This window comes from Orycteropus afer, unplaced genomic scaffold, assembly GCF_000298275.1.
Source record: "Orycteropus afer afer isolate SDZICR_OR568_19922 unplaced genomic scaffold, OryAfe1.0 scaffold00388, whole genome shotgun sequence".
Lineage (NCBI taxonomy): Eukaryota > Metazoa > Chordata > Mammalia > Tubulidentata > Orycteropodidae > Orycteropus > Orycteropus afer.
This window is the reverse complement of record NW_006921975.1, coordinates 794,748-808,575: the sequence shown is the minus strand read 5'-3', so window position 1 is coordinate 808,575 and position 13,828 is coordinate 794,748. Positions and strand designations below refer to the sequence as shown.

The following is a 13,828-nucleotide window of genomic DNA, read 5'->3' as shown; positions in this document are numbered from 1 at the left end:
GTACTGATACAATGTACAACATGGATGAGCCTTGAAAGCATGATGCTAAGTAAAAGAAACCAGAATCAAAAGGCCTCATATTGCATGATACCATTTATATGAAATGTCCAAAATAAGCCAAATTCAGAGAAAAAAAGTACATTAGTAGTTTCTAGGGACAGAGAAGAGAATTGGGAGTGACTGCTAATGGGTACAAGGTCTCTTTTTATATATACTTTTAAATGGTGTATTTTGTAATGTGAATTTTATCTCAATTAAAAAAAATTGGAAAAATAAAGGTGAACATTCCAGTAAAGAGCATCATGGTATCAATATGGTTACAACTAGGAGGGTGAAAAATGGGTCTCAATCATCAATATGTCACACTGGGAGAATTACTGGGCAAGGGAAATTTTGGTGACGTGATTAAGGGCACATTAAAAGATAAAACCACTGTTGCTATTAAAATGCATAAAGAAGCTCTTTCTCAAGAACTGAAATTCTTTTTTTTTTTTTACAAGAAATCAAAATCCTTAAGCAACATGATCATATCAGTATGTCAAATATGTAAGAGTTCACAAAGACAATCTATCTGTATCATGGAAGTGGTTCCAGGAGGCGATTTCCTCTCCCTGTCTGAGAAAGAACATTAGATGCTGCTTCTCATATGGCGTATCTCAAATAAAAACTATATATACAGGGACCTTGCTGCAAGAAACTGCCTGGAGGTGGAAACAATGTTCTGAAAATCAGTGACTTTGGAATGTCTCGTCAAGAGGACTGTGATGTGTATTCATCTTCTGGTTTAGAGCAGATTCCCATTAAATGAACAGCACCAGAAGTTCTTAATTATGGGAGATATCGTTCTGAGAGTGACGCATGGAGCTTTGGCATCCTCCTCTGGGAGACCTTCAGCTTAGGGGTCTGTCCATACCCTGGAATGACAAATCAGCAAGCACAAATGCAAATGGAAAGAGGATACTGGTTGTCAATCTTTCAACGGTATCCAGAGGATATTTAAAAAATAATGTTCAAGTGTTGGGATTACAAACTTGAAAACTACCCCCAAGTTCTAAGTGCTACCAAGAACATCACACAGTGACAAACTCAGCCATTAGGATTTTCTCTTCCATCAGAGTAGCTGTTTTCTTCTCACTGACTTTATACCATCAGAGCACATTACCTCAACATTCTTCTATAGTTATTTTTATTAACTGTTGTTTTAAATATGTGCTACCTTGACCATTGTGAGTAAGAAAGCATAGGCTCTAAATGTAAGGAATTGCACAGTTCTATCTTTTATACATGTAGGACTATTGAGGTTTCTCAAAGGTTTTCTTTCTACTTCAGGCTGTTTGTTGTCTGCTGGCCTCCTGATGGACACCTATCTATTCTACTGATATGATAAATTGCATTTTGGTAATATCATATTTGCAGGAAAAGGTCCACCAAAAGGTCACTTCTACCCTGCTGAGCAAGATTATATTTGTAAACATTTTATATTGGGAATTATCTGGGCCTATTGGGTAGTTTCTGTTTTGTTTTGTTTTTAGTTTTTTCTTTTTCTGCCAGAAATAGGCCTTGCTCTATCAGTAGGGTTGTCATTTCCCTATATTCTACCATGTCCTCTCCTCCTTTGTCAGGCCATCAGAAAACTGCATGAAATGCCCTCAGAGTACCCTCTCAGAGTTGAGGTAGCTGCTTTTACATAACACTACAGAGAGCTGTGACAGTAAGAAGCAAGTTTGAAAGGAGGGTGGGTCTGGAGAAAAGAGCAGCTAGACCAGTGATCAAAGTAGAAAAGAAAAGGCATATATATAAAATCTACCTTCTTATCAGAGGTGTGGCTTTACAAACACACACACACACATATACACACACACTTTTTAATTTTATGGTCGAATTAACCAAAAAGGTCCTAAGAAATGTTGTAGTAGTTTACAGATTTCTCATAAAAGAACTCTCTTAAATGACAACAAAAAATGTTTGGAGGAACTATAAAATACAAGCCCACAGAAATAACAGCTTACTGTATGTTAAGTGTCTTGCCCTCAAAGGAGGCATACTAGATTTAGTTCTCTTCATTTGTACCAGCATTTGGAGCTGTCAAGATTTCATGACGCTAGTTCACAAACATACTTGTGTGCATGCATTCTGGCAAGCATGCACATGTATACATGTATATATACGCACGCACACACGCACACACAGACAGCAAGGTAGATATGCGTGAAGATGAACACTTATGAGAAAAAAAAATTATGAGGAACAAGACAGTTAGCCTATATACACTTTACTCCTTTGTTTACCCTTATACTGCTACCTAGGAATTTGTTTCATATGGATAAAATGTAACAAGGAGGTAAAACCGAGATTCTGTTGAGCTGCATCTTAGCTGCATCTGGGGATGCCTCTTAGATTAAATGTGTGTCTAGGGGATAGTCACACACGGGTAAATGTAGCATGGGAGCCTTTTATAAGCACTCTTGCCTATCCCCAGATTTAAGAAAACAAAACAAAACAGCACTTTATAGTCTACCTTAAGCGGAAGAGCAAGGAAACAAATCCTCTTATTCTGAACATCAACGCACAAAACTATACCCAGTACTTTTAAAGGGTGTCAAGGACGAGAATAAGGTTTTCAATCTTATAACAAAGGTTTCATATACAGTACATTTAATTAAGTACAGACCAAAATGAAAGCATAATAAACTTGTCCTCAAAAACTATACACTGGAATGCACAAAGCAACTTCCTTTTAATCAGTATGGCTTTCTCTTCTAACAGCTGTTGTAAGTAAACTGACAAAAACTAAAAGTCAATATTCCTCCTCATCAATGTTCACACCAGATCCCAAAGAGATACATTTAATACCTCTGTAGACAGCTCTCTATGTAAGGTTAACAGAGTATCTGAAACATAGCCAAGTCATAGAAAAAAATCTTTAGCTGACTGATTAGAAGGAAGAGATGGAGTTGCTGCTTTCAAAAAGATCCCAGTCTAGGGACGGAGGCTATGCAACCAGTAATAAAATCTTATATATACTCATATATACATAAGAATCAGTGACTAGGACTCTGTAGGCAAGCCCACACATAAGCAATCGGAAACTATTGAGAAAAAAACTTAATCAAACATTCCCTACCGCAACATATATCACCAGTATCTAGGACTATACACCAACATGGCAATGTTGTTGTTATTGTTGCTATGTGCCATCGAGTCGGACCAGACTCATAGCGATCCCTCCTTGGGTTTCCGAGGCAGTATCACTACGGAAGTAGATTGCCCCATCTTCCTTCCGAGGAGTGGCTGGTGGGTTTGAACTGCCAGGCTTCTGGTTAGCAGTCAAGTGCCTTAGCCACTATGCTACCAGGCAATACATTCCTAAATTCAAAACTCAATACATTCCTAAATTCAAAACTCTTTGAGTACTTAGTAGGTCAGTTTCCAGTTATGGACTGAAGAAAAACCAGTTGTGAGCTAGGTGAAGAGTGAATTGTATTATTATTATATTATTTATTATAGCCTATGCCCTATGTAAAGTACAGAGCATCTAGGCAGGTCTCCCTTATTATTGCCATATAGAAATCAGGACACAGTATTTTTTCAAGAGAAACTGAAATTTTGATTTTGTCAACTCTTCTAATTTTTAAAGGGAACCGACTTTTGATAATTTTTAAAAAATTGTACAAGGCCAACAAGGTTCATTTAACAAGGCAAACAATTTGCCACCTTGGGTTTAGGGGTTAAAATTTTTAGGTTACATATATGAGACTTGAGGTAAGAGAGAGAACCACAAAATACATTTGGCCTGGTTGGTGTGGAGGATTTAGAATAGGAATGTAGTAGACTACAAGCACAGATGGGTAGAAGGACAAAGCAAACTACTATTGTTCTTTGAAATCAAGGCTGCAAATCCAAAATAAGAAAAAAACAAGGACACTGAACTTCTCAAGAACCCTCAAAAAAGTTTGCTAAATGCAACATTCATGAGTTGAGGGTCACACATATCAAACTGAGAAGCCAAAGAATAGTTCTATTAAGACAATCTCAATAGGCAGGAATTTTTGTATTTTAGTTTAGTTTAGTTTCTTCAGTGTGTCCCCCGCTTCCCTCCCACCCCTGGTAACCAACAAAGAAAGTTTCATTCAATGGGCAGGAATTTTTAAAGAAGATTAAAGTAGGAGAAAAGGTTACAGGCAAAGCAGCTAGTAGTATTCAAGAGACTAACTCACAGAATGGTTAAGATGAATCTAGACGAAGATTTTAGCAGTAACAAGTAACAGAAGATGCAGAAAACAAGCAAAAAAGATTCCGCAACTAAAAATATGAAAAAGAAAAAGAGCTAAGACTGTAAGTAATTTAATCTGAGCCACATTTACATACTATATTTTCTTACTTCTAATATGATCATTTTAATGTCTCTGAAATTGAGGTCATGGTTAGAAATCAATGTTATTTCTCCACCAAGCCCTCCTCAAAAAATGTTCTAGAAACCAACAATGACTCTGACATCTTAAGTCATCTTAACTCTTAATAACATTTCTGAATCATGGACATGTGAAATATGTAACAGTTAGTTCTCTTTCCTATACAATGAAAAATAAATGAGGGAGTAGGGCCACAGCAGATTTAGAAGTAGCCTATAGGTAGATAATGCCAATGAAAAATTATGAGACCTCTAAAGGAAAAGGAAGAAAAATAGGATAGGAACACTTGACCAACCCTAGAATGAATGCAGATAGGATGCAGCCAGAAAAAGGGGGGAAAAAAAACCCATAACCACAGCCTCACAAAATTAGAGAGTCTAGTCAAGAAGAAAATACAGTACACAGCTGTCAGGCAGAAAGTTAGCAGGGCGAACACCAAAGTAAATATATTTTAAAAGGTTATCTGAATCTAGAACTTTGCTACCACTAGACCACTACCCAAACACCTAGGAGCTCTGGTAGCGTAGTGCCTAAAGGCACTTGACTGCTAACCAGAAGGCTGGTGGTTCAAAGCCACCAGCCACTCCTCGGAAGGAAGATGGGGCAATTTACTTCCATATTGATACTGCCTCGGAAACCCAAGGAGGGGTCACTATGAGTCACGTCCGACTCAACAGCACGTAACAACAACAACCCAAACACCTATCCATGGCCAGTCTTTTCAGGCCTTTGGTCCTAAGAAATTCTGTGTAGAAGTACAAATCCCTGACCAGTGTGAGTGAAAACAACTCAAAAGTATCTGTAACATAACTTTCCCATACCAGAAGGTAATATTTAGGTACTATGTAAAGAGAGACTATAAATTTACAGTGACAGCTGTGACAACTGGTCCTAGTGAAGGTATGAGAAGAGGGTGTTTGGGGAGACAGCTACAATTGAAGAATAGGGAATAATATTTCTTTATAATCTTAATTTTTAAAAATTATTAAATTAAATAATGCTCTCTTGTAACTCTAGTTTACCCTACTCTACTACTTAGTTAACAAACACAGACTAATAAAGCATGAGAAGCACACCACTCATTAGGAGATTATCTACATGGCAACCTCAAGTACTAGTTTTGCAGTCAAAACTCCTAACCTAAAGCTCATTCCCTCGTACAGAACCAGTTCTAAGACATTTCTCACTCTTCAACAACTGATAATAGCCTCAGTTATCTATCTGGTTTCATAAAAGACTAGAAGCAGCAAATAATATTGGGGGGGGGGGGCACAGCAGCACACCAATAAGCTGTAATTGTCTCAACGTAACCCAACAAGAACAACATAAACAGCAAGGTATACTCGATATCATTAAATGACTGCTAACATAGAAGAGAGAAAATGTGCTATTAAAAAAAAAAAAAAAAAAAAACAAACCCAGAGTCAAGAACTTCAAATATAGCCACCTGGAAGCATTAAATGAAAGAGGCAAATCATTCTACATCTCTCAATAATCCTAAGACTTCACCAAGCAAAAATAGCTAATTATAAGATGATTTTAAGTGCTCAAAAAAAGGTTTTGAACACTGTCCACTAAGATGGATATATAATTTATTTAAGATGATTTTAAAAAAATACCTTTTCAATAAAATACTATTTTGGTATTTAAAAAAATAAGCTGCTTTCACCTGGAAATGTCACATAAAAGTGTAAGTGAATAACTTGAAAACAAAGTCACATATTTTAAATACCAAAACTAAAAGTACAGACAATAGGTTCTGGCATTGCAAAATATGGGCAGTGGTAGAAAAAGTGATCCAAAAACATTAAACAAAAATCTTTGGGTAAGATGTCTGCATAGGAATCTTAAAAAAGGTGGGGAGGGGAAGAACACTGAAGGGTAGGTAGTAAGCACTAGGTCTGAGTCTCAGATTTGTTGGTGGTACTATCTCCATGATCCTGTTCAATTTATTCTGTCAGAGTCTCAGTCTCTTCACCTGTAAAATGCAGATACCAACACCACTTACAGGGTTATGCCCATTTGCCATCAAGTCGATACTGAGTCACAGCAACCTTATAGGATAGAGCAGAAATGTCCCCAAAGGTTTCCCAAGGTTATAATCTTACAGAAGCAGACTGCCACATCATTCTCTTACAGAGTGGCTGGTGGGTTCCAACAGCGACCTTTCTGTAAGCAGCTGAGCATTTACTCACTGTACCACTAGGGTTCCTTCAGTAAAGATTACAGCCTTGGAAACCCTATGGGCCAGTACTACTCTGTCCTATAGGGTCACTATGACTCAGAAACTACTCAGTGGCAGTGGGTTTGGTTTTGGGAAGTATTTTAAAAAGGTAATTATTTATCCAGAGAAGATGGGAACGAGTGGTAAAGAGAAAGTCAGATGTTCTTAAATACATCTTAGTACTTTAAAAAAAGAAAAATATGTGTAGCTAATCAGCAAGCTTAAAATGAAAACAGCTTAAAAATAACTGAAATGAATCTCATTTTCCCTCTGTACCCAAAGAGTGGATCATTATATTTAGGTGCAAATTTCAAGTAATTGTATCTTACAAAATGGATTTTAGTTTCTTTAACATTATCAAACCTCGTTATATGTGTCTACCTTTAAATAAAAAGGAAGTGAGAAAACACTCACCTTGACAGAAAGTCTTCATTATCTGTGCTTGTCTGAGGACTTATGAGTAGATGACAAATTAAGGGAAAACAACTTTTGGGGGTGGGGCGGGGACAGTATCTCAACGTTTAGTCCCATCCCTCAGCTTGCAGGCCTAACTGGCTCTGACCAGCCTGGTAGCCCCAAACTCTACCAGTTCTGCAGCATTATTTTGCCCTTCTATTCCCCATGCCTTTGGCCCAAGGGACTCTCTATTCCCCTTTTTCCTCTCAGTGATAATACAGTCAGAAGGATTCTAAATCCTATGGTAGCCTTAGTCACCCTGTCATAGAAGTAAAACTAAGCACATTTCCAGATTTCCTACATTTATACTAGAGAAACCACTTAAAAGCTAATAAGCATTTAAGCCACACGAGTACAATTCTAAAGCATGATCAGTACACCAAAGCTTTCTATTACATTGGCTGAAAAAAATTACAGTAAAAAAGGATATTGTTTCTTCTCTTCCTTTCCTCCTGAACTGTCCCGTTTTTCTTTCTTTTCTATCTTTTCTTTATCATGCCTGGACTCCTACAAGGAACGGGGGAATTAGGTGGGGAAGGAAAAACCAAGCATAAAAATCAGCTCAAAAACTCATTTCAACACTGACCTATTATATATTTTTCTTTAAAGGCTTACTTAATATGACAACCGAAAGCACAAGCGACAACAAAAACAAATTGGACTTCATCAAAATTAGTAACTTCTATGCATCAAAAGATGCTATCAAAAAAGTAAAAAAAAAAAACCATAGAGAATGGGAAAAAATATTTGTAAACCATATATCTGGATAAGGGTCTAATATCCAGAATATATAAGGAATTCTTACAACTCAACAACAAGACAAACACAACAAATAAAAAATGGCAAAGGACCTGAATAGGTATTTCTCCAAAGAAGATATACAAATGGCCAACAAGCATATTTAATAATGCTCAGCATCACTAGTAATTAGGGAAATTCAAATCAAACCCATAACAGGATACCATTCATTTTCACTAGAATGGCTACTAGAAAAACAAAATAGAAAATAACAAGTGTGAGCAAGGATGTTAAGAAACTGGCACCCTCATACACTGCTGGTGGGAAAGTAAAATGGTATACAACCAAGAAACCAAACTCACTGCACTCTAGTGGACTCTGACTCATAGCGACCCTATAAGACAGAGTAGAACTGCCCCCACAGGGTTGCCAAGGCTGTAATCTTTACAGAAGCAGATTGCATCATCTTTCTCCTGTAGAGTAGCTGGTGGGTTTGAACCACTGACCTTTTTGGTTAGCAGCTAAATGGTGTAGCCTGAAAATGGTGTAGCCACAGTGGAAAAGTTCGTTGGTTTCTCAAAAAGTTAAACATAGAATTACCATATGATTCAGCAATTCTCCTCCTAGGTACATACCCAAGAGAACAGAAAACAGGTATTCAAACAAATACTTGTGCACAGATGTTCACAGCAGCACCATTCGCAACAGCCAAAAGGTGGAAACAATCCAAATGTCCATCAACTGATAAAAGGATAAATAAAATGTGGTGCTGTGATGGCACTGTGGTTAAGGCATTGGGCTGCTAACCAAAAGGTATACAGTTCGACCCCACCAGCCACTCCATAGGAGGAAGATGAGACAATCTATTTCTGTTAAGATTTACAGCCTTGGAAACCCAATGGGGGGCCGCTATGAGTCAGAATCAACTCAATAGCAGTGGACATGGGCATACATACAGTGAAATATTATTCAGTTATAAAAAGAATGAAGTACTGATACATGCTACAACATGGATAAATCGTTATGCTAAGTCAAAGAAGCCAGGCACAAAAAGCCACATATTATGTGATTGCATGTCATACTGAACATCCAGAATAGGTAAACCCATAGAGACGGAAAGCAGATTAGTGGTTGTCAGGGCTGAGAGAAGGAAGTAATTGGGGAGTGACTGCTTAACAGATAGAGTTTCCCTTTGGAGTGATGAAAAGGTTTTGGAGCTAGATAGAAGGGATAGTTGCACAATACTGTGAATTTACTAAATGCCACTAAACCATACACTTTATTGAAAATGTTTATGTTATGTGGAATTTTACCTCTATTAAAAATAAACCTTACAGCCTCTTTTAAAGTATACAGAAATTTTAAAACGTTCACCTTATAACTTTCTAAAACTACTTTTTATGATCTGTGAATATGACGTCTTTTATATCCTGATAATGCTTTATAAATACTAGACATTTACATTTTAATAATGATTTGCTTACTTTATACAAGGTACAGGATATCTATTTTTAATAACATCCAAGCAATATACTATGTTAGTATCTAAGAGAATGCACCCTACAGTTAATTTTAAAATCAAATACAAATTGCAAATATGTGAATTTATTAGAAAATGTTATTTAAATACATTTAAAATCATGACTAAGAAGACTTTATGACACTGTGATAGTCCAGGAGAATACATATTTTGATCTCATAAATAAAGAAAAACTAAAAGCAGAAAATTGGTGGAGAAAAAAGAAAATACAAAAAAAAGCCGAAACTCAATGTATGGAAATAAGTGGGAGTGGAATGGAGAGGAAAGTAATTTCTGAGGTCAGCTCCAACCCTGCTGGGAATTTGGAACCAAGCTGGACCAGTCCCAGAAACAGATAACCTGCCCTTTCTCAATGTCTCTTTTTCCTCCACCCAAATAATTAACAAAAGATTGTTTTGACTAGGAAAATATTAAAGATTTGCGAAATTTTTAAGAGTTGATTTTTTTAAGAAAAAAATATATTTTTCTTTTCTTTTCCTAATTTACCTTTTTGCCACCAGAAGAGATTTTATCCATCTTTTCAGATTTAAATGAATCACCGCCTTTTTCTTTGCCTGAAGACTTTGACTTATTTTTTTCCTTGTCTTTCTCATTTGGATAAGGAGACTCACATGGACTTTCACTTTTGTGTTTTGAAACTCCCACTAAAATTGCAAAAGAGAATCATGAAAGCCTTTTCCAATTCAGTTTGATGATTGCTTTGAAGGTATTTAATAAGTCTACCTACTCGTTCCATTTTCCTCTTTACGCCTCTTGGTTAAGTCCGGTGGCACTTCACGGTCATTGTTTGAATGATCCTAGAACCAAGAATTGTGAACTACATTGATCAAGGGTTTATGCTTTTGTTTTAATGTATTACTTTTACACTAGATGAGCACAGCTAACTAGCACTGGAGAATATTTGTGGTAGTTTCACATAGTTGGTAAAACACATGAAAGGCAAGCGGAGCTGGTAGAGATTACTAGACTGAAGATTCTTGTTACTGTAGAAGTTTCAGACACGCTTTAGGGGTAAAATGCCAGGTAAAATACTAAATAAGAGACTGCTATGGAACAAACCAGTATTAAAAAATAAAGGCAACAAGCATGCTACTGTACATGATAAGTTTTCCAAACTAGTTTAAAAAGGTTACAAACCCTTTTCCGTTCTTTCCTGTCCTTTTCATCTTTTTTCTCTCTCTCTCTGGATCTTTCCCTTGACTTCTCCAAATCTTTCTTGTCCATTTCTCTCTCCTTACTCTTGGATAGTGGTGCAGGAGGAGTATGATTAATGTAGAGCTGTTAAATTAAGGCAATATTACTAAAGATTATTAGTTTTCTGGTATTGGCATTATTTGTTTATTTATTTAATGAAAGACGACTGGAAGTTAGACCCAAAGGGAAAACCGGTCAGCTGTCTGGATTACAAGAGGTAAAAGAAAAAAACTATGACTCGAATTATGCAAAGCTTCAATGTTTTTCCTTTTAAAAATTTTCATCTAAACTCAATCAGTTCACTACTGCCTCAACTGAGACTCAGTAAATTCATAAGCTAGAGTACTCACATCTCTAAATAATCACAGGAATTTTAAGCAGTTACACTGTCCACTGATAAGCAACCAACGATGACAGCAATCAAAAGATATAAAACAGGACCTAGCCAGGAATCTACTAAAGGTCATTTTTTTCCACCTCAGCATAAACCACGCATAGATTTGCCTAATTTTTTTTTTTAACAAAGGTAAAGGCAGCATATTCTCTGCTTCAACTGACAGTAAGATTTATCTTAATGGTTCTAAATAGTTCCGAAAACCATCTAGTCATTTTCAGCTTCTGAAGACAATGAAAAATCTCAGACTGAAAATGATGACCGAATGTAATGTTCTCCTTTACCAATTCTGTCACTGCCAAAAGACCCACAGGCAATGAAATGACCAAAGTTCAAGGAACCTGGATATTCTAGCTCTGAAGAACTGAGAGATGACCCTATTTATATGCAAGTTGTAAATCTGGAAATCCATTATATAAAAGGAAATATTTAGGAAGTAATCAGGAAATAATCAGATATCTAACCTTAAGGCATTTAGAACTATGCCACAAGCTTATGTTTAATGTAAGATACTACAAGTATTAGGCAGCAGGTACACTAACTATAACTCATTATATAACTACACAATTCTAGATATACCTTAGGAATGAATTGAGTAGTGAATCAAAAGTCAAATATTTGTACACGATGAAATCCTTTGGTATTCAAAGGAATACATGAAAAAAAGATTATCAGTTTGAGAATTAAGAAACACTTTTTTTTTATTTATTGTGATTTGGGTGAAGATTTACAGAGAAAATTCACTTTCCATACAGCAGTTCACATATACTTTGTCTCACGTCATTGACCACAGTTTACCACAATGCAACAGCTCCCCTTCTCACTTCCTCCCCATAGTTACCTCTTCCCAGTGACCATCCCTCCATACTCTCCTGTGCCCTGAGCTGTCTCCCTGTGCATAAGCAGCCCTTCCTTCTCCCATGATTGTTCTCTCCAGGGCGTGTGTCTACTTGAGGTAAATGTTTAACTCACATGCCTGTACTTTGTTTGGCTGGAAACCACAGATGTGGGTTCAATTCCAGACCTGAAGGGCAGCTAGGGGCCATAGTCTCAGTGGTTCCACCAGGCTCTATTGGACCAGCAAACCTGGTCCCCACCTTTTTTTTTTTTTTTTTTTTTTTTAAGAAACACGTATTTTTCAACACCATCAAACATTTTCAATTCAGTGGGTTCAGAAACACTGCTATTGCAATGCAGAAGTAGTCTTTAAATTTTAATGTTTAAAAGCTGATGAAATACACAAAATGTTTATTAATTACAAAGAGCAAGAGAATAAGAAACAGTCAAAAGTGCTTATCCAAAAGATGCTCTTGCCGATTATGCCTTAAATAAGACTTTAATATCTCTAACTGTGAGGTTTATTCATGTCTCAAGTTATTATTAGTTATGAAACTGATAAAAGAAATATTACTGTAATACTCAAAGAAGAATTATCTAAGTATTGCTTAATTTCTCCCAATGAAAGAAAAAAAAAAAAGGATTGTGGTTACAAATGCATACACACAACTCTATAAGAAGGAAGCGTTGAAATGTGCCTGACTTGCATTCCGTATTAAAGAAATTGAAAAACCTTTTCTGGGACTTCTGGCATTAATGTTCAAATAATTATTTCATTCTTGCCCTGAAGACTCAAATAGCTCAATTAATACACAATCAAACATTCTCAGTTTACAAATGTCCCCACTTCTTTTACTACTTTTACCCTTCTAAGAATACCTCTGATCACAATACTCTTTTCCACAAAAACATACAGCCTCTTAGTCATTGTCTACTCAATAAAACATAACAATCTTTAGCTTGGGACTTCTACGTTCTCCCCAATCTTTTCATAATTGCATATATATAGCAACTCAATACACTCGGTGCTAACACCACCATTGTTCCCTAACACCCTCCACTTTCCATCAGTTCTCTTGACCAGAAATGGTCACTCAGTTTATCTTACTTTATCTTGTGTGAATTCTTATATTACTGTACTTTTGGCTTTTTTGTGGCAGGTATTCTGTATTAATTTCACGTTCATTGTTTTTTGTCCATAACATAGCTTCAGGTATGGTAAAGGAGCTAAGTGCCTTTTCCGTTTTTATACATAATATAATAATACATGTTTGCCAAATAAAAGAACTGACTCATTAAATTCATTTGTGGTCAGAGCACTATTGGATTTTTGTTCTTGATTTGCATTTATTTCTAACACCGGGATCAGTAAGTCTAAAAAAAGAATGTGACCAATTTTCAAAATCTAAGAGAGCACTGCCACAGTGACTTCATTTAGATTGCAATACATAAAAGTAGCTTCACTTTTCTAGACTTGGGTCTGTCTGTAAATCCTTATTTTAAGATGGTCAATAGAATTAAAAGCAAAATTCTGTCTTAAGATGCTACCCTCCTGAATTACAGAGAGGTTTGGTTAGAAGAACATGTTTTTAATACTTTTTTCATTAAGTTTAAGTGCTAAGATTAGTAGGTCAAAACATAACTGATCCTCAAGGAGGAAGTGGGAAGAGTGCTATTACACTGTAGAGACTGCAACTAGTGTCTCCGACAAAATGTATATAAACTGCTGAATGAAAAACGAATTTGCTCTGTAAACTTCCACCCAAACCATAGTAAAATGTTCCAAAAAACTCAGGACATTATGAAGAAAGAACTCGTACATTAAGGGGAGATAATAGAAAAAAAATTAGACATTAGGGAAAAAACTGATCAAAACTGGAAATATGTCAGTTGGAAATTGGGAGTAGACAATGAACTGACCCCCCCCCCAAAAAAAATGATTTGAATACTAAGCTAGATTCTGGTCCCTTTAACTAACCCCACTTTAGAAGCTGAATCCATGTATTACTTTTTATCTTAGATTAGAAAGTGAA

The 13,828-nt window shown here is 36.2% G+C and overlaps 1 protein-coding gene and 1 pseudogene across 1 annotated transcript in view; one reads left to right on the top strand and one right to left on the bottom strand.

Moving 5' to 3' along the window:
• The first annotated feature begins 338 nt into the window (after window positions 1-338).
• On the top strand, window positions 339-1,081 carry LOC103207705 (annotated as a pseudogene).
• Window positions 1,082-7,068: 5,987 nt separating this feature from the next.
• THOC2 (THO complex 2) overlaps window positions 7,069-13,828 on the bottom strand; it is a 150,492-nt gene continuing 143,732 nt past the window's right edge. The window contains exons 34-38 of the mRNA XM_007953366.1: window positions 10,508-10,648; window positions 10,098-10,167; window positions 9,857-10,014; window positions 7,523-7,599; window positions 7,069-7,096 (exon numbers count right to left, since the gene is read on the bottom strand). Coding sequence (XP_007951557.1) covers window positions 7,069-7,096; window positions 7,523-7,599; window positions 9,857-10,014; window positions 10,098-10,167; window positions 10,508-10,648 — 474 coding nt within the window. The remainder of the gene's footprint in view (window positions 7,097-7,522; window positions 7,600-9,856; window positions 10,015-10,097; window positions 10,168-10,507; window positions 10,649-13,828) is intronic.